The sequence below is a fragment of the Haliotis rubra genome, unplaced genomic scaffold (genome assembly GCF_003918875.1).
Source record: "Haliotis rubra isolate DU_JTF1 unplaced genomic scaffold, ASM391887v1 Scf245, whole genome shotgun sequence".
NCBI lineage: Eukaryota > Metazoa > Mollusca > Gastropoda > Lepetellida > Haliotidae > Haliotis > Haliotis rubra.
Genome location: NW_025766503.1, coordinates 996,907 through 1,019,624, shown reverse-complemented (window position 1 = coordinate 1,019,624; position 22,718 = coordinate 996,907). Strand labels below are relative to the sequence as shown.

Here is a 22,718-nt window from a genome sequence, read left to right as displayed (position 1 = left end):
GCATATGGTAGACTAGGTACTGGATACCACATAGTGTCTGGCAGTAGGCATATCATGGTATAGGTACTGGATACCATAGTGTCTGAGTGGCATATCATGGTAGACTAGGTACTGGATACCACATAGTGTCTGAGTGGCATATCATGGTAGACTAGGTACTGGATACCACATAGTGTCTGAGTGGCATATCATGGTAGACTAGGTACTGGATACCACATAGTGTCTGAGTGGCATATCATGGTAGACTAGGTACTGGATACCACATAGTGTCTGAGTGGCATATCATGGTAGACTAGGTACTGGAAACCACATGGTTCCCACGTGGCATATGGTAGACTAGGTACTGGATACCACATTGTGCCAGATTGAGGATACCGGGGCAGTTAATATCAGGATGGAATATAGTCTGGTTACGACCTCAGAAGATTATCCTTTTACTGTTACCACTGTGATAATATTCCACTGTCTTTTGATGATGTGAAAACTGGCAGTTTCGCTCAGTGATTTTCTTTTCTACAGGACGGGCTTCTGTCTCAGGGTTATGGTGACCTCATCAATCGTCTACACCAACAGATTCCAAAAGTCACGAATGATGGCAAGCGTCTGCAGATGATTGTGTGTTCTGCAACCCTTCATTCATTTGATGTCAAGAAAATGGCAGTATGTTATTTACTCCATCTTAAATTTCCACATGCTGAAAGTATTGGCATTATTGAGAGGATCTGTGTCTGCTTTTGAATAAACATTCAAAATGCAATTTTTCCCAGACATTATTGAGAAAATCTTTGTTACCTAATACTGATAATAGAATTTTAAAATAGGTGTTACATTATGTAGTAATGTGCTCAATACGGGAGCACAACTCTTGTAGGCTTAAGAATAAACCTTGGCTTCCTTTTGTGATATGGCAGATTGTGTTTGAAGTCTTGTGGGGCACCAATTACTAGATGGCCTTCCTCACAGAACCCAGCCTCCCCTTGTGACTCATCTTTGACATCCACTAAGTCTGGAAGTTTCTCTGGTCAGTTTCATCAGAAGGATGTTTTAGATCAGTTTATGAAAGCAGCAGAAAGAGACACACACCTAGGAATACATCAGGTGGCTCGTTGGATAGGCTAGAGACGGTGGTGCCTTTCTTGGGTCCAGATGTTATTAAAGACGACTTATCCAACGTCTGTTCTGCTGGATCCTATTTTGAAGGACTTAGTAACATCATTAGATAAAGGTATCCCTCGTCTATCTTTGATGCCGTCCTTCAAAGCGCCTCATTATGAGCAAGAAGAATATCCCATTCTTACATTTACAGTAGTAGACTAGGCGCATTTCCATGATAAGGACATAATACAATGATGGGATCGTCTAATATGATACACTTCAATGCACTTCAAATGTTTGGTATTTGCTGAAACAGAAATCTGATGTTCTCCAAGCCTCTAGCAGTGCTGGCATCATCCCCAGGAACTTTTGAAATGGAAATTAACCCCAGCTTAATTTTCAACATCAACAAATTAATCACATGGTGAATCATTTAAAGGCAGAATTGGCAGAAGTGGCTCTTACTTGACTTATGAACTACCTCACTCAGTTGAACTGTGATTCAAAGTTTAAAAGATGTCTTCTATCTCAGTTGTGGTCATCTACATCTTTGTTGAAGGGAAAGATTTCAGATACTGACTCATAATTGTAGGCCCCTCCGTCAATCTCGTATTTCTTGTCCCCTAAAAGGACTCCTCCATGCTGAGGATGATCCACAATCCCACCATTTTCAACAAGCAGTATCAACCCTGCTTCTGATTTACTACCTTGAGGCTGCTCAGGTCTACACTTTCTAGAGCACTATTGCCTGATCAGCCTTGACCTTCTGGATGATTATTGTGCATTTACCTTTCCACCCACCATTTCCAGTTCCTTGGTATCCACTATCAGTGGGCAGCCCAATCATTTGGTTTCTTTTTCAGAAGAGGTCCTTCTTGGGGTACTTATAAGCATTTTTATGTTCATTAAAAATTCCTACGATAGTTGTAACTATGTTTTGAATAAAATATTTACAAAACAAATAATCAGCCAAGACAAGATAACTCTAACCTTCAACCTCGTAACTGACTTTCCAAGCTGTCGTTCACATGGTGAAGACGTGGGAGCTGCCCTAATTTTTCAAGTCTATCGTCTCTCTCACTTCACTTGTTGACGTGGAAGACGGCTTTTCTTGTGGTGGCGAACTTCGGTAGAAGGGTCAGGGACATCCATGCGATACCCACTGACCCAGCACTGACAGTATTTCATACTGATCATGTCAGTATTCACTCATGACAGCTCATATCGAACTTCCGACGCTTACCAACCTTCCTCCGAGGGGTTGAAGGCTTCAGTGAGGGCAGCTGACACTACAAAGGCAATAAACAGCGACACTGCTCAATGAAGAGATATGTTCTGCCACTTTTTGGAGCCGTCCGAGTGCCTTCATTTGCCATTACCGACTTGGCACGCATTCTAAGGATCATGCTCAGTTCGGTCTTTCGGTTCTGTCCAGTGGAGTAACTGGTCATTGGTATCGGTTCTGTGTTCAATGTCTATATGGTTCATATCACTACATCGTATAGCCTTACCACCCTTTTGGGTTGGGTCGGGTTGGGTGTACATACATCCATTACGTCCTCTTCACCTAAAGGCAGGAGAGGGCAGGGCAGGTTGTGAACACTATAACAAGATATATGCTATTTATATGTCATACGGCGGAAATGGGTACGAACCCCCCAAGGGTCACTGTTTGGCATGCTTCTCTTCGAGCCTCATGTCACATGACCAGGTAAGTGTAATAGTAAGCCAACACTAGTTTGGCTACGCTTTTCGCTATTCTGGGGATTTGTGTTCGCTAACAGAATTTCCCACTTCCCGAGACTTAGGTATTTGGGGGTCTGTGTTAATCATCAGAGGTTGCTGATTCTTTGAAGAGTGTCCTCCTTGGGGTAGGGCCAGCCACCTCCCCACATTCTGTCTGGTTACAGTCAGCATGGAAAGTGAGTTACGAGGTTGAAGGTTAGAGTTACTGTCTCATGGCTCTGGGGCCCTGCGGGGCCCTGCAGGAATGGTCGAACAAGACATTAGCAGGTTTTTTGTTTTGTAAATGTTTTATTCAAAATATAGTTACAGCTGTCTTAGGAATTTTTAATGGAAATAAAATGCTTATAAGTACCCCAAGGAGGACTCCCTTCAAATAATCAGCAACCTCTGCAGGTTGCTTCAAACTTCTTCAGCCCCTTCACTTTTCACTTGAATAACCAGTCGTGTAGTTGTCATCCTCCATCCAAAAGGGCATCAACTTTGCTATTTATCGACGATATCCCCATGAATCGCCAGGAACAGGGGACATTAATTACACATTGTGCCTTCTCTACCAACTGTGTTGGCAAGTGAACATGCAGTCGCCATCCTTCTAACACAAATGTTATCCTTCCTACTTCAATTCAATTTCAAGAGACACCTAGACCTGAGGGATTGTTCACTTTATCGTTCCCTAACTCTCTGCAGTAACATTTTCTGAAATGATCTCATGAGCAATGTCTGCCTCCAAATACATTTGATCCAACATTGTATTAACATTTGACCCGGATGTCGGGGATCACTCTACTGTCCCAACTAAGATCAAAGATTTTGGGATGGACGGCAGAACTGAATGACTATGTAGGAGCAGAGTTCAAGATCAAGATCAAGATGGTTTATTGTACATAAGGCCTCTGGCCCGTATACATAGTATTGTAATGACAGGCAAGGTATGGACATTGCAAACAGTGGAAAGCATCATAACATTGTTAAATTAGTTGACAGGAGAAATTAAACTCTTCCTTAAAGACAGCAAATGTGTTAAAAACATGGCTAATTTTACATGGACAGATTCGTCTTTTGATGATAAAATTCTTATAAGTGTTTCCCTTGTAGGGTGACCCAGATATTTTTGTGGAATGTACTCCTTTCTTAAATCGGCATAAGCGTCACATATAAATAACAGATGATATTCGTCTTCGATATCCGCCATACAGACAGGGCAAAATCTGAGATGTTTGGCGAGTGACTTGTTACGGCCAGTATTGATCATTATATCTGTCAAGCCAAGTCTAAATCTAATAACTGTATTTCTAAATTTCTTGCTTGTAATGTTTGATAGATATGTCTCAGGTTCGATCAATGTTTTAAAGGATCTATATACATCAAATCTTGAACTTAGATTAAGGGTATTCATCCAATTCTGGCGAAACTTATCCACGGCTCTTTGGCAAAATTCATTCATAAACAGCCACTCGTTACCGACACCTTGGAAAATCCACACATATCCAAATCCATACGAAAATAACAGATATCTTATATTTGATGCCCATGTTACGTAACCAATATTATCTAAATTAAGTAGCATGTTATATGACTTTCTTGGTAGACGCTGTTCATGCATTTTCAGTATTTTGAACCAGTATTTTATGCAGCGAAGGTGAGAGTTTATATAAAGTGGGTATCTTCCACATAATGTTAACATTAAGGAACTTCTTACATGCCAATAGATGTATCTTTTCAATCGGTTCAAAAGTCTGGAAACCCCATATCTCCGCCCCATACAAAAACATTGGTTGTATCTGTGCATCGAAAAGTTTAAAAAACATCTTTGGTGTTATTGGTGCTAATGGATATAGTGATGAAAGCAGATACACCAGAGCCTTTTTTGCTTTTGCTGATAAGGCAATAGCAGTTTTACCCATATTCAATGTATAATTAAAAAGTATTCCAAGATATTTGTATTCAGAAACTATTTGCATTGGAATGCCGTTAATAGAGCATTTTTTGCCATTAGCAATTGGTCCACCCCTTCTAAATACAACAATATTTGACTTATCAAGATTAACATCTAATTTCCATTCTTTCGAGTAGTTCTCCAGAATGTCTAATTGGTTCTGTAAACCTACCACTGAGTCCGATACTAATATCATGTCGTCAGCAAACAGTAGCATTAAAATCTCCAAAATATCAGGATATAGTTGTACACCATGTTTGCCTTTATGAATTATTTCATTTTCCAATTCGCTAATGCAGAAGGAAAAGAGAATAGGGCTTAACAAACATCCTTGCTTCACACCCAGTGGGCACTCAAAATAGTCAGTGAATCCTCATTGCTACGCATCCTTTCTACGCTGGCATAAATACCTCGTAACATAAATAACATTTTCCCATCTAATCCCGCCCGCTTTAAACAAGCCCACAATTTCTGTCGATTTACAGAGTCAAATGCTTTCCTAAAGTCAATAAATGCTACATATAATTTACGTTTTCTTCTTATTAAGTACTTTTCCACAATTGCATACAATGTAAAAATATGATCAGATGTGGAATAACCTTTCCTAAAGCCAGCTTGTATTTCAGGAATTTTATCTCTAATATTAGCCCACATGTTTAATCTTTTGTTGAGGATAGATGTAAACAATTTACCAATACTACTCGTCAGAGATATGCCTCTGTAATTGTCAGGGTTATTGATGTCACCCTTCTTAATGAGTTGAGTTTTACGCCGCACTCAGCAATATTCCAGCTATATGGTCACCCTTCTTATGTCGAGGTACTATGATAGACTGTGCCCAGGTTCTTGGAAAGTATCCAGTCTTAAAAACATAGTTAAAACATTTATGTAAAAATGGCAATATAATGTCTTGGGAAGCTTTTAACATCTCCACTAAAATCTTGTCCGGACCAGGTGATTTTCCGTTTTTAAGATTTCCTATGGCATGGACAATTTCGGTTTCGGTTATTATTGAATCAAGGATTTCAGCATCAAGTTCTGTATAACCACTGGTCTCCAAACTAACCTTAGATTCCTGCGAGCTAGCTGTATCATTACATTCATATTCTTCATGAAAATGTGAAAAGACAGAACGGAAGTGTAACAACCACTGGTCAGTTGTTATCTTACAAACCACATTATCTTTACTTTTCAAGGAACGAATCTCCCGCCTAAATTTATCAGAATTTTAAGTGAAAGTGCGAAGTTTTTTCAATCGGAGATCTATTGTTTTGCTCTTATATTTTCGATATGATTCTTTATATTTATTTCTCAATGTACAAAAAGTCTTTCTGTTGTAGTCGTTTCGTGTAAGTCTAAATTTCCTAAGCTCCCTCCTCGCTTCACGCTTTGCAGACCTACACTCGTTGTTTAAGGGTTGGCGCCTTAAAGTCTGGCATCTAAAAGCTGGTCTTTTCATACATTTGGCTGCATCCAGTAGATGACTTACTTAACTGGCTAAGAGCACCATCTAGATTAGTATCTATATATTCAGTTAAACTGTGAAAAAGGCATTAGCTTTGCCTGTTAGGCAAGCTATAAAGTGATCTGATAAAGCACTGTTCCACCTGGACGTTTCCGCGAGATTAAGTGTAATACCTGGTTGTTTATCTGAAAGCGAATTAGGAGAGTAACAAAAAAGCTCCAAGGGCTGGTGGTCAGATTCAAGACGTTGACCCACATTTAACATAGCTATTATGTCGAAAAACTCAGCTGAAGAGATAAAATAGTCATTTACACTACTTCCTTGTGCAATTATGAACGTAAATTCACCTTTAGCATCGCCAGGTACTCTGCCATTAACAATTAACAATCCATATGTGTAGCATATATTTAACAATTTTCAACCAAAAGCGTTTATCACACCATCGCTGGATTTCCTCTCGCTGACAGGATCATTATCCCCATCAATAAAGGAAGAACCAATAATATCGTCAGCCTCGTTTTCAGCCTCAGGTGAGCACGGATTGTTCTCACTTGCAGTTCTAGCATTCATATCGCCACAAAGAAGAATTGCACAATTACTGAAGGAAGAAATATTTTCAAATAGGAATTCCTCAAGCTTATCGAGTGCACAAGAGAAGTTAACTGTGTGATAATAATTTGATCCCGTGGGAGGGATTTGTACGCAGATAAGTATAATATCCTTGGTAAAACCAAAAACATTTTTGCCAATCTTTATACAAATAAAGTTGTCCACCCCCATCATGAGTATCTGGAAATGCTCACTGAACTTCTTCTTTATACATACACATACACCAACGCATAAGCGACCATATTTTGCCAGTTTAACAGCAGGTGCAAAACATATATCGAAGTCCGCAAACCAATGCTGTGGTGTTGTACTAAGGAAGGTTTCTGTTAGACACACAATGTCAAATGAAGTTATATAGCTAGTAAAGTTTGAGTCTTGATATTTACCTATGAGTCCATTTACATTCCATGATAGAATGCTCAAGTTTACCTATGTAGGAGCAGAGTTAAGTCCCACACTCTGTAGACATACTATTACAGGAATGGAGCGCTCATCTGGAAGACCAGCCTGCCTTGGGGCTCTAATTCTAGTGATCACACATTGGCAGGACAACCTGAAGGATGTGCAACTAGCCACTTCCACAGACAGCATTACAGTAGTTTGGTGTCTTCGGAATCATGGCACTATTTATTCCACGTCTTCTTTTCAGCATGTTTTTGTTCTTTCATCTCGTGGACAGTGGCTTTTGGGTTCAACATATACCAGCTTAAAGAAGCATCCTGGCAGATGCTCTATCTTATCCATACAAAGCATCCCGCACAGACTGGAAACTTCATTTAGAGCATTTTGCTCTGATTTATTGTCACTTTAGTTATCCCATAGTAGATGTATTTGTCACATTTGCCACCAGCCAGCACAATTAATTACAGACTCCAGTGCCAGATTCTGTGGCATTTGCAGTCTTCACACTCAGCATATCTTTGGAGGTACAAAAAGCAGACACTTTTCCACCCCTTGTACTGATTTTCAGTGTACTGCAGAAGATGAGAACCTCAAAGTGTCTAGCTCTGACTATGGTCATGTCCCGGTGGCAGACAAGAAGCCCCAGAAAACTCAGGAATCCAGCAGATAAACCGCCAAACTGGTCAAACCTCCATGTCCACCTTCACAGGCACTACCAAGCTGGTTTCATCTACACCCCCTTTCAGTCCATCTGAAAGAGCCCCAAGTATGAAGGGTTACTCAGTGAAAGCAAAGGCCATTGCCATGGCTCACGAACCTTTGACCCAAGATTTGCATGATGTTAGATTATACAGTACAACCAGAAATTATTGAGAATTTAAAGATTGTAATTTTTTATATTTTTTTCACTCACTACTCACGTATTAAAAGTGAATATTAGCAGAACATAACTCCAGATTCAAAGACAGGTGAACAGTTAGTATTTTGTCAAGTCACCATGGGCAGCAATGCAGGCTTCAATGCGGCGGGGAATACTACTGATCAAAGAAGTTAGAAAGTCATGGTCCATGCTGTCCCAATATCAGATCACCTCTTCTTTCATTTCAGCAATATTTGTCAGATTTTTCTTATTGACACTTTCCTTCATAAGTCCCCAAACATTTTCTTTTGGATTTAGGTCAGGGCTATAGCTTAGCCAATCTAATAATGTCATATTTTGGGTCCGAAACCAGGCCTGTGAATGCTTTGAACGATGTTTTGGATCGTTGTCCTGCTGGAAAATCCAAACATTTCCATAGAACATGTGAGCAGATGGAAGTAAATGTCCCTCAAGAATATCTGTGTACCGCTCACTGTTCATATTCCCTTCAAATACACAGAGGGGCATTGCCCCTAACACAGATATGCCACCCCACACGTTAAATTTCGGACTGTACTTTGGGCGCTGATACAGGGGTTTTTCAGTTTGTTTGGTTCAGAATTTCTGTGTATTAGGAAACAGCCACACAGAACTTTCATCTGAAAAAAATCACATTGTCCCAGTTAAAATTTTTATGATGTAAGCACCAGTTCTAACTGTCTCCTTACAGACAGCCACAGTTCCTCTATCAATACTGTCACTTTTGAAAGCTCAACCCCTGCCCTTGCGATCGTTCAAAAAATTAAACGGCTATTGAAACGCATAGCATGCCAAGGCTCACGTCTGCACAACTTCATGAGGCCATTGGGATGGTCCGTGGGGGAATGTCTCAACGACAAGTGGCTGCACATTTCCACTGCCACCGGAACACCATTTCTGCACTGGTGAGACGCTACCAGAACACAAATGACGTCATCGATCGGCCACGTTCTGGACGTCCACATGTTACAACGCCAAGACAGGACAGATGGATAAGGGTGACCCATCTTCGCCACAGGTTTCAGACTGCAGTGATCACTGCCCAAACCATCCCAGGACTGCGCCGTATCCACCCCAACACAGTTCGACAAAGTTTACATCATCACAGGATCAGACCACGACGTCCCGCCATACGGCCTATCCTGACACAATGTCATCGACAAGCTCGCCGAATGTGGTTCCGAAATCATGTCCGCAGACCCTTGTTTTGGTGGAGAAATGTTGTTTTTACAGATGAGTCCAGGTTTAACCTTTCCCATAGTGATGGACGTCAACATGCCTATAGACGCGTGGGAGAACGTTATGCACAGGCCTGTGTCTTGGAGAGGAATCGCTTTGGTGGTGGTTCCGTGATGATTTGGGGTGGAATAACAGCACGCCAAAGAACTCCTTTGGTGATTGTTCAGGGCAACTTAACTGGTGTGGGCTACAGGGATCAGATTCTTCGACCTGTGGCAATTCCTTTTTCTGCAACATCATGACCCTGGGTTAACATTCCAACAGGACAATGCCCGCCCTCATACGGCAAGGGTTGCTATGGATTTCTTGCAACACCACAACGTTGACGTACTACCTTGGCCTGCAAATTCACCGATCTCTCCCGATAGAGCATGTTCGGGACGAGATGGATTGACGTCACGCCGTCTTCCTCATCCGCCAGATAACGTCCTTGACCTTGCTACAGAACTTGAGAGAATCTGGCGTGACATCCCACAAGCCTTCCTTGCACGTTTGATAGGCTCTATGCGTCGTTGATGCACTGCTGTTCTCAATGCCGATGGTGGACATACCCGTTATTGAGCTTGTGACATGGTCGTTTGACCCCTGTCCCGCTTGTGGACTCGTGACGTCATTGTGATTGACTTTTCAATTGAAATTCTCCCGACTTGTTATGGTCTCATGATCCCTCCAATAAAGTTTATACGTACCTTTGACATTGTTATCGTACTTATCAACTGGGATAATATTTTGACAATGCACACTTTTTTTATGTGGCTAGTATACTTGAAATCACTTTAGCTGATCTGATGCCCTTGTTATAATAAATCAACTTCCTCTTCTCTAAATCATCCATACTGAGGATCACTGAAAATGTCGTCTGCTAGCAAGTAAACAAAGGGGGATAACTCTTCACAAACTAATGGAAAAGGATTAACGGAGTTGTCTCTCTTGAATGAAACCAAGCACTTGATAGCTGGTCAAGGTTGTTTATACTAGAAATCCAATTAAACATATTCCTAAAATTCTCAATAATTTCTGGTCATACTGTATGATGCTTTTTCAACACAGTTCGGGGCAGAATATCTCCTGTATTTGCATACTACCTGACACATCAAGGGCAGCACTGTCTCTACTTTTGGCAATTAATACAGTGTTAGCAGTTCCTGAGAATAGAAAGATGACCAAAATCCTGAAACTTATGTAGGACTCAAACACATCTTTCTAAATACTTAATGAGAAGACAATCTTTCTCATAGACGATTGGCCACCTCAGGCTGTGTGACTGATGAGCTTCATGTTCTTGTTCGCTTTGAACGTGGTGGGCAGGGAGCAGTTGATCTTTGTCTATAGATGCTGGGATTACATTGCAAAGAATCAACACCCAGGCAGGTCTAATAGAACTTTCACTATTGTGTCTTTTATTGTAGGTGTTGATGTCTGGTGAGGGCCCTGCCCTTCCAAGAATCTGTGGTCAAACTGGATACGACTTTTCCTTGCAGTTTCACATATGTCATAACACCATGTTGTCAAACTTCAGGTGTACAAGTCTGCTTGTCTTATCCACCCAGAGCCAACATACCTCATGGGGTTAGAGCAGTTGCATCTACAATGGCCCTTCATGGCAACTACTTTGTTCAAGCTATCTCTGTGGTTACATGTGGTCATACTCGAGGCGTACAGGCCTGTGATCTCGATCTGCTTAGAGCCAATAATCCCCATGAGATTAGAGCAGTTGCATCAACAATGGCCCTGCTTTATGCAAGTTACCTGCAAGACGTAACATTGGAAGAAGTTGAAGATGTTCATAGCTTTTGACCCCTGGTTGTTGCACAACAAGTTGCCATACCCCAATGTCACCAACCCCTCCATTATCCAGAGAAGATAGGGAAGCCTGTTGTGCAGGTGCTTGGTTCATCTAAGGGATCTCCTGTCGTAGACTTGTCTCCCCACAATGTCTTCAGATGTTAGCCTATTTCTGGTGTCCCCCGCCGTGATGTTGCTGGAATATTGCTAAAAGCGGCGTAAAACCAAACTCAGTCAGTCAGATGTTACATTTATCAAGCAGTAATGTGAAGATGCATGGCTCCTTCACAACAGTTTGGGACAACTTTCTTTTCGGCTTGACCTCTCACAGCTTTGTTCTTTCTGTCAAACACAAGCAGTAATTGCAGTTAGGAGTAATGCAGGATAAGTATGTGTGCACTAGGGCTGGATATTGCTCTGATTTTCATATTGCGATATATTGCAATAACTTCAGAGATATTGCAATACATATTGTGATATATTGACTGGAAGGTTTCTGCCCAAAGGAGTACACAATAAATTCATAATAGCTCTCTGTGTGCGACATCATCTTCTTAGTTGTCGTTACACCATACTTTCAGGCTCCCCGTCCCCATTGTGTATGGCTGTATGCCAATGGTTTACAGATAAATAAATTGATATATAGAGCTTTTATGTGGAATATTTAATTGAAGTATTGCAACAAAGTTTTGCGAACATAATGATAAAGGTAATAGTATAACATGATTTTCATGGTCAGTGCTGTTTGCTTCAACAGAGTGCACTTTTCATTGTAGGATGGAATTATTGTAACAGTACGAGGGTCTATCAAAAAGTATGTAGCCTAACTATATTCTCGATGTCCAATGTTTGAAAAGCTTCCATTTTTTTTTAAGGAATCGGTAGCAAACCCACATCCAAAATTTCACATGTGTGGGTAATGTGGTTAACCAGATATTTGTCATCACAACACATTGGGGTATAATATTTCTAACAAAATTGCAGAAAATGAAAAACAATCAGTCTTTTGGTACATCTTGGATAATGGTATGCCCTCAGATAATGTCATATAAAATATGTTCAGTATAGTATTGGATGACTTCCTGTCATGATCAACAGTCAAAGATTTGGATTGCCTGATATATATTTAGTCGGGGACTATTTTTTAAGGACACCCCCATATTAATCTTTCAAAAACATTGTGTCCAGATATTCAAGCTGGCACAGTTTACAATATATTGTGAGCTGACACTTGTGTGACCATTCAGTATTTAGTTTGAACCCTTGGTATCATGTATGCATAGGTGAAAACATTAGAATAAGCTATGCCCTTATGATTACGTCATCTGAAAGGGGGATGGGTAGTGTCTCCAAAACAAGCTCTTTCAGTCAACATGAGGGGTGGAGTCACTTTAACAAGCGATTGTAATTTCAAATTGCTTTTTTATGAACTTTAATATCTAAGTGTGATTCTAGGGGACTTCTATCAATCTCAAAACACACAAAGTATTTCTTGCATATATTTTTTTCCTGAAGTGTTTGATGCATTATTTTTCCTTATCCTGACTCATGCTACTTGCTTGTCTTCTTCTTCTTGCGGACACAGTGGAACACTTGTATCTCCCACTTGAAGTTCCCTTCAATGTAAAATCACTAATTAGTACTCACCACGAAGTTATCTGTCCCCTCAAAAGCTGCTTGGCAAGTTCCTGCCATGTCCTCACTCTCTCCTTCTTGTGAGCAGGACGTGAGAGCCTGTGTCTCCCTACACATTATATCCTTTATTTATATTTAGTTGTTTACCTCCTATAATCATCTACAGAGGTGTAACTAGTATCCTTATACATGATGCATTGATATTTATTCGCGTTTCTACTGTTTTATTCACAGTTCGCCGTGTTTGCTCAGTAGATTGGCGCTCATGAAAATCTGCACTGTTTGTAAATTACATTTCTCTGCTGCTGATCCGCATTTAATATGCCCTAGTTGTATTAATACATGCTCTACTGTTTCACGCTGCAATCATTGTATTAAATTATCTAATTCTGCCTTTGATAAATATTTATTTTATTGCCTCGAGACGCCAGCAGCAGATAGATTACGGAAACAGTCTTCAGTCATGGCTAATAGATCAGAGTCTGATATACCAGGTCAACTGTTGGCAGATGACCCCTACCGCCTGGTGTTCCGCTTTGAGTTGCCCTGATGACGATCTACCCTATCTCCAAGAAGCGACTCACCTGCATCCCAGGACATCCCGGCGTCCCAGTCTAAGATCAGGAGAGCTTCTACGTCGTCCACAACGTATGCTCGCGCTCCCCAGGGCTACATCTTCGCCGAAAGTGAAACCTACGAAGACTACTAACAATTTTTCATCTGACATTCTTCCTGTTTCAGAATTGGGCTTATATGATGACGATCTACCGATCATCATTCCAGATATACGGCATAAGAAGCGACCAGTATCGGCTACCATCACCTCAGCGCAGATCAACATGCAGCTAGAGATGCCTACACTGACGGCAGAGAATCTACCTGAGGGTCCCGTCGCTACCATAGAGAGGGCAGCGTCTACATCAGCGCAGACCGTCCCAGACGACCTGGTCAGCCAGATTATGATGTTGATGGAAGATCGATACGGTTTACAGAGGCCTCAGAGCCACGGGCCCCAGAGCCCAACCCACTTACAGTCTTGTAGGGCAACCCAGCCTGTATCGAAGCCTTCGCGAAGGACGTCCCAGTCCGCCTCCACGAAGGACCCAGATCCTCACCATTCGCGAAAGGCTTCACGGAGGAGGAGTGCTTCACTGAGCTCAGACCCTGAAGAACACAGAGGTCGTTCGCGAAGCAAGCTCCTATCTAATGATTCGGACTCTGACTTGATACCTTCACGAAGGCCTTCACGAAGGTTAAGTGGCTCCAAGTCATCTTCATTCAGAAGATCTATAAGGGATTCACCGAGAGCTTCACGAAGCCACCATCGTTCGCCAAGGAAGTCTCCACGGAAGGTCTCCCTATAGAAGCCACTCGTCAGTCCGTTCAAGACAACTTCTTCCTATAGTTTGTCGAGGGATTCATTATGACCTTAGCGAAACTACAGGTCACCCTACAGTTCGTCGGGCTATTCACCACGTCGATCCCCTCGCCGATTTACACACAAGTATCCAGCGAAGCAGAGACATCGCAGTACTTGTCTATCAACTGTATGCCACATGCCGCTCTACAAGCCTCCACGAATTACCGAGCCTACAGCGCACAGACATCCACAAGACAGATGTCGGTACTTAACTTTTAACGTTATATAGTTGAACGAGGTACTATTTACAGATGAAGAGCCTAATTAAGGATCTTCAGGCCGACTACCTACATCAAGGGCATCAACGACGCTTTCGCAGATCATCACAGGAATCACCATTTCCGTATATATATTGCTAGGTATGCAATCCCGGACTACGATACGATTATCTACATGCAAGGCCATAGTCACACCAAGTTGACCACTCACGAGATCTGCAGACAATTCAATAACGGAATTGAGCAGCAGCCTTATTACAGCGAGTATAACACATAATCGTCAACGAATTCCTGAGAAGAAATATGTACAACAAGTTCAGCATTAATTCTACAATTATGACGCTGCATTGATGTATGCAGTCTACAAGCTGACAACTTGCAAGTTTTATTGAGCCTATATGTAAGGAAGTCGGCATTATCTTCAAGACTGAAGTTACATTCACAGCAGCCAGGAAAATAACCTACCCAGCATTAATATTACAGGGCGAGGTAATTCACGCCGAAAGATTCGCGCGTTTACCATTAACCCTCGAAACACGTGGTCACTCGTGTAACTTCGGGAAGTTACGGACAAGACCGACGATTGATCTAATATCAACGACGACACTAAATTATACAAGGTTCCTTTTCCTGCTACACCGGTGACATCACAGCTCGGGTACACTACAGAATCATAATGCCTTGTTCTGATTGGACCGCGAGGGACAACGCCCTAAGCAGAGGTCGATCATAGTTCACAGTTCAAGACATAGGTTGCATGTGACAACAACATATCAGTGAACGAGCAAAGCCTCCATACAGTCCAGTTAAACTGAACCTTCATGATTGGGCTGCCTTCATGAGGTTAGAGACCTCCCCTGTCAAGTAAGGACGAGGGCACGGCAGTCAGGCGATTTTTTACATAAAGTTCAACGATGGCAGTCACCCCTGGTTGTTCACCTACATCGTCAAGGACTTCGCAGCAGCGTTTTACCCCGACGACGGGATACAAGTGGATCCAGATCCACAACGTCTCAGACTACAGTTGAACTTCATCATCAAGCAATGATAAACGCCATAATGCACTGAAGCAACTTACTACAGAATGCTCAGTTGATGATTCACACAGACAATTCGACAGTGGCGTTTTATGTGAATAAACAAGGCTCAACCAGGTCCCTGAACCTATTGACTCTATGTTTTCAATTGTTCGATTTAATCGACAATCTCAACATACATGTCAGAGCATGTCACATTCCAGGAGCAAAAAATGTAATAGCAGACGCTCTCTCTCGGCCACACCTACCATCGCCGACAGAATGGATGCTCCACTCATAGACCTATTTGCCACTCAAATCAACAATCAACTGACAACATTTGTATCACCAGTTCCAGACCCACTAGCATGGGCAACGGACGCACTAAGCATATCGTGGGAAAGACTCAACGCGTACGCGTTCCCGCCGCCAGCGTTAATCCCACAAGTGTTACTCAAAATCCAACTGATTTGGTAACGCCCTACTGGCCAGTGAGAACGTGGTTTCCTACTCTTATTCAAGAAATCGGACAACCAATACTACAACTTCCAAAGTGCCCAAATCTGTTAATACATCCGCACACCAAACAAGCACACGGAAAGCCAAAAGCATTCCAACTTCAATTATGGACTGTATTAAGGCGTCTAAATAAAAAGGTTATTCAGCCAGAGCGGCGAAAGCAGTCACCCTTGCCTTGCGTAACTCCACTCGCAACTTGTACGATGACAAGTGGCACAGTTTTGTCAATTATGCTGCAAAGAAAGGATTTACAGCTAGATATGCTACTCATCCTCAAGTGGCGGACTACTTATGTTATCTACGTCAGACTATAATCAAAAAGGCTCCACCTTATCTACTTATCTTGCAGCAATAAGCTCGGTCATAACTATGAGAACGGGTGTCAAGCTAAACAAGACCCCAGAGTTACTCGCTTTACTACGAGCATTCCGATTGGAGGATCAGAAACGCAGATTTCACGCTCCAGCTTGGGATCTAAATATAGTGCTCCAACACATCACAAGTGAGGCATATGAACCATTAGAATCTACATCGTTCGAATTTCTGACTCAGTAAACTTGGTTCCTGTTATCTCTAGCTACGGCTGCCAGGATGTCAGAGATTCACGCATTGGATTACGAGAGAACACGCTTTGATGACATTCATAACATCGTGCATATGGGACTACGTTGGGATTTATCGCCAAGAACCAATTACCAGGCCAACCAGACAGATTAATTCACGTCCCAGCTCTCTCATCTATACTTGGACCTCATGATACGATGGATCTATCACTATGTCCAGTAAGAGCACTGAAAATATATCTCCACCGATCCAAACAGAGGAGACAAAAATTCAAGAGATTATTTATTCCTCTATCAACAGCTACGCAGACTGAAGTCTCACGTACCACTATCTCCATTTGGATCAGAACTGTCATACTACGTGCTTACAAGGCTGCAGGACTCGACCCTCCAAGAGCATCTAATCCTCATGAAATTAGAGCGTTAGCATCTACACTTGCTCTTCACGGCAACTGCTCTTGGAATACCATAATGGAGGGTTGCTTCTGGAGATCCGATATGGTGTTTGCCAACCATTATCTGAGAGGACGTCTCAGGTATCCACCATTTCGGTCCCATGGTCCTTGCACAACAGTTGACAGTTCCTCGGAGAAGATAAGTCAATCTTACAGATTTTACTACTTATCTTATAACAGTACTAAATAGCTATATGCTATATATATTTTGCTTAAGTTCATTTATTATCTTAAGCACAGTACTATGGTTGTTATATCATAACAGTATATTAGCTAACAAACTGTATGGAGTTTTTGCTATTATATATTTAGCTTAAGTTTAATCAGATCTTAAACTCAGTACTATGGTTATATCATAAAAGTATATTAGCTAACAAACTCTACGGAGTTTTTGCTATTATATATTTAGCTTAAGTTTAATCATATCTTAAGCTCAGTACTATAGTTATATCATAAAAGTATATTAGCTAACAAACTCTACGGAGTTTTTTGCTATTATATATTTAGCTTAAGTTTAATCATATCTTAAGCTCAGTACTATAGTTATATCATAAAAGTATATTAGCTAACAAACTCTATGAAGTTTATGCTATCATATTGTCAAGCTTAAGTCTATTTAGTCTTAAGCATAGTATTCATGTTATATATACTTTTATCTTGATATTTATATTGTAATAACCCATATAGGGCAGCTGATAAGTTAGCAGCAGGAATTCATCAATTCAGTGCCTTTATGAAGTTCCCATAAGGGTTATTACAGTCATTACAGTACAAATCACTAATTATCTAAAACCTAAAGTATTCTGTATTCCCACCTCCGTTTCCGTCGGATTCTACAAGCAAGTAGCATGAGTCAGGATAAGGAAAAATATGTAATTTTCTGAATAAAATTGATATTTTATACTTATCCTGACTCATGAGGTAAGCCCTCCCGTCCTCCCCACATAACACTTTGGATTTCCCTGAAAATTCAAGTGTTGGGCTCGCTATATAAGGAGAGAGTGAGGCACATGGCAGGAGGTGGCGCCCTCGTTCCCGCGCTTTTGAGGGGACAGATAACTCGTGGTGAGTACTAATTAGTGATTTTACATTGAAGGGAACTTCAATTGTGAGATACAAGTGTTCCACTGTGTTCGCAAGAAGAAGAAGACAAGCAAGTAGCATGAGCCAGGATAAGTATAAAATATCAATTTTAATCAGAAAATTACATTATTGTAGATTTTGCTTTTTTTAGGGTACCAAGATAAACGGTCAAACAAAATGGGAATCGAGAGACTGGAACATAGCAAAACCAAATTGCTTGAGCTTGACAGATAATATGTAGAAAAATAAAACATAAAAATAACTGCATTTATGTAGTTTTCTTGGTGATTCTACATACTTTTTGATTGCCCCTCGTATGTAAGTGATTCATTCAGATTCAAATCCAATATAAACATGTGTTAACATGAACTATTGCAAAATGAAACAAAAACATGATTTAGGTGAACTACTTGAGCTTAAAAACTAATGTAACCTCCAATGCTAAGATCCTTGACTAGAATGTCATTATACAGTCCTACAAAATTTATAAGACTTAAGCCTTTATGATAAATTGATAACATGTGTCCCATTATGAAACAAACAAAAATAATGAAATATTTTTGAATTCTACCATGGCTACGTGAAATGCTCGAATTTGATTGGTCAATCCATAAAATCAGACGTTATCAATTTGCATTGAAAATGCGTCTGATTTCACAGCGCTTCACTGCGCACGTATTCAACACTGCCGCACTACTTCAGCTTGGCCACCAACATGACTAATATCAGCACAACAGACGTGATGGAAATGCTGATGAAACATTTTTTAAAACTCGAAAAATACAATTTTACGATTTCTCTTCCACAGTTATAAGGGAACCGCACTATCATAATTATTACCTTCTATTATAAAAATATTCAAACTCAATTACATAAAACATAAAAAACAATATCTAACATATAAATCAGAAAACCTTGTAAAAAACGTCCCTATCTATCCCTATTTGTGCGGCAAACGTCTGTAAACATTTACCTACCTAGTAAATGGTATATTTGTTTCCGTTTAGAATGAGAAATTCTCAAGATAACGGTCAGGCGAAACACAAAATTTGCCACTCATACTCCATCATGTCCTGTTGCATCGTTCAAAATGTCAAACATTGAACCATGAGAATTCCGCTCTCTGCCTCCTTCCCCGCAAGGCTTTCACTGCTATGTTCGTACACTTTGAATAGCTTGACCACAATCCAGTCCCAAATGATGAGAACAATGTTCCAAAGAATCCCAAGTTAGTCGCATGTACACAACGCAGCACTGTCACTCTTTCGTCGCATGTCGGGGTGGAGGCACGTACATGAAATCATGATTGACACTAGCCGGTCATAAAAATCAACAGTCTTTGATGAGTTACAGGTCATAGGTCGATCAGAAAAAGATCTATTCTTCGATTCTGCAGGGTTCAGGTTTGACAGTCAGTCAAGTATTTTCCACTGTCACTTTGAATTTCAACCTTTCGCAAAATGTAAACACTGGCTCGTCCGCATTTCAAACTGTTGCGTAACTGTCTACTTTCAAGAAAATAAGTAGGTCAGACGATTATATTATAGTGTGGCCAGGGGGGTACAGTAACCCGGCACACAAAACAAAAGGCTGGTTTCGGTCTTATGGAGTTATGATTATAAAAACCAAGCTCTTAGGTCTTACATTATTGCATTGAATAAACAGTAGTTTGTTTTCTTTGGACAGAATATTTTTTATGTTGCAATGTTAAAAATAATATGAACAGAACCTACCACTCCCTTCACAAACGAGTTCAATTCGCCTCTCGTCCCATGCTGGATTATGCAGTGTGTTCCGCAAGACGAGGAAGTTCGATGTTAAGTCGGTTATGGTAGAATGGAGATAAACGTACTGTGTTTGGAAATTAGATGAATGTTAGACCGAATTGATAGTCTCTAAATTTAATTTGAAGCCGAAAGTATATTTGACACTTTTAGAGCACATATTGTTGCCATGGAAGTCAAGGGCATATAATTCAAAGGGGGCTAACTCTGGATGACCCAATATATTGCAGAATCTGAACCATATCACGATAATCGTATCGCAAGATACTGTACCGGTAATATTGTACAGCCCTAGTGTACACAAATGAGAAGTATTTTACTGACATTGTAATACTGCAAACATCCAACTTGATCTTTATGTAATACACATCAGATAAGATGGTGTTTTAGACACTTAAAGATGCCCCGTCTGTGCACTCTTTTTATACCAAAGCCACGAATCAGTTCCATGGATGCTACCTGATCTGTTGGTCCACCTTTAGTTTGTCTCTATCTGCAGGAACGGCTCATGCACTTCCCCACTTGGATCGACCTGAAGGGAGCAGATGCTGTCCCGGAGACTGTCCATCACGTGGTGAGTTGACCAGTCCCAGTCCACCAAGACAGTAATGTGGCCCACTGGAGTGCCATGTCCACCATACAGTAATGTGGCCCACTGGAGTGCCATGTCCACCAACACAGTAATGTGGTACACTAGAGTGCCATGTCACCAAAACAGTAATGTGGCCCACTGGAGTTCCATGTCCACCATACAGTAATGTGGCCCACTGGAGTTCCATGTCCACCAACACAGTAATGTGGTACACTAGAGTGCCATGTCACCAAAACAGTAATGTGGCCCACTGGAGTGCCATGTCCACCATACAGTAATGTGGCCCACTGGAGTGCCATGTCCACCAAAACAGTAAAGTGGCCCGCTGTAGTGCCATGTCCACCATACAGTAATGTGGTACACTGGAGTTCCATGTCCACCATACAGTAATGTGGCCCATTGGAGTGTTATGTCCCATAATGGAGGCCCATTGGAGTGTTATGTCACCAAATCAAATGTGGTACACTAGAGTGCCATGTCACCAAAGCAGTAAAGTGGCCCGCTGTAGTGCCATGTCCACCAAAACAGTAATGTGGTACACTGGAGTTCCATGTCCACCATACAGTAATGTTGCCCACTGGAGTGCCATGTCCACCAAAACAGTAATGTGGTACACTAGAGTGCCATGTCACCAAAACAGTAATGTGGCCCACTGGAGTGCCATGTCCACCAAAACAGTAATGTGGCCCACTGGAGTGCCATGTCACCAAATCAAATGTGGTACACTGGAGTGCCATGTCCACCAAGCAGTAATGTGGCCCGCTGGAGTGCCATGTCCACCATACAGTAATGTGGTACACTAGAGTGCCATGTCACCAAAACAGTAATGTGGCCCACTGGAGTGCCATGTCACCAAATCAAATGTGGTACACTAGAGTGCCATGTCACCAAAGCAGTAAAGTGGCCCGCTGTAGTGCCATGTCCACCAAAACAGTAATTTGGTACACTTGGGTGCCATATCCACCAAAACAGTAATGTGGTACACTACAGAGTGACAGTCCACCGTGTCTGTGATGTGGTACACTACCGAGTGACAGTCCACAGTGTCTGTGATGTGGTACACTACAGAGTGACAGTCCACCGTGTCTGTGATGTGGTGCACTACAGAGTGACAGTCCACCGTGTCTGTGATGTGGTGCACTACAGAGTGACAGTCCACAGTGTCTGTGATGTGGTGCACTACAGAGTGACAGTCCACCGTGTCTGTGATGTGGTACACTACAGAGTGACAGTCCACAGTGTCTGTGATGTGGTACACTACAGAGTGACAGTCCACAGTGTCTGTGATGTGGTACACTACAGAGTGACAGTCCACCGTGTCTGTGATGTGGTACACTACAGAGTGACAGTCCACCATGTCTGTGATGTGGTACACTACAGAGTGACAGTCCACAGTGTCTGTGATGTGGTGCACTACAGAGTGACAGTCCAACCGTGTCTGTGATGTGGTGCACTACAGAGTGACAGTCCACCGTGTCTGTGATGTGGTACACTACAGAGTGACAGTCCACCGTGTCTGTGATGTGGTACACTACAGAGTGACAGTCCACAGTGTCTGTGATGTGGTACACTACAGAGTGACAGTCCACCGTGTCTGTGATGTGGTGCACTACAGAGTGACAGTCCACCGTGTCTGTGATGTGGTGCACTACAGAGTGACAGTCCACCGTGTCTGTGATGTGGTGCACTACAGAGTGACAGTCCACCGTGTCTGTGATGTGATGTGGTGATATGTCCACCGTGTCTGTGATGTGGTGCACTACAGAGTGACAGTCCACCGTGTCTGTGATGTGGTACACTACAGAGTGACAGTCCACCGTGTCTGTGATGTGGTACACTACAGAGTGACAGTCCACAGTGTCTGTGATGTGGTGCACTATGGAGTGACAGATCTCCCTGTCAGTGATGTTGTATGCTACAGATCTCCCTGTCTGTGATGTGGTATGCTACAGATCTCCCTGTCAGTGATGTGGTATACTACAGATCTCCCTGTTAGTGATGTTGTTTACTACTACAAATCTCCCTGTTAGTGATGTGGTTTACTACAAATCTCCCTGTTAGTGATGTGGTATACTACAGATCTCCCTGTTAGTGATGTGGTTTACTACAAATCTCCCTGTTAGTGATGTGGTATACTACAGATCTCCCTGTTAGTGATGTGGTATACTACAAATCTCCCTGTTAGTGATGTGGTATACTACAGATCTCCCTGTTAGTGATGTGGTAAACTACAGATCTTCCTGTTAGTGATGTGGTAT

The 22,718-nt window shown here is 41.7% G+C and overlaps 1 protein-coding gene across 1 annotated transcript in view; it reads left to right on the top strand.

Annotated features, from left to right (window-relative positions):
• LOC124279024 (ATP-dependent RNA helicase DDX1-like) overlaps window positions 1-22,718 on the top strand; it is a 396,346-nt gene that overhangs the window by 80,808 nt on the left and 292,820 nt on the right. Inside the window, 2 exon segments of the mRNA XM_046714816.1 lie at window positions 520-660; window positions 20,368-20,442. Coding sequence (XP_046570772.1) covers window positions 520-660; window positions 20,368-20,442 — 216 coding nt within the window.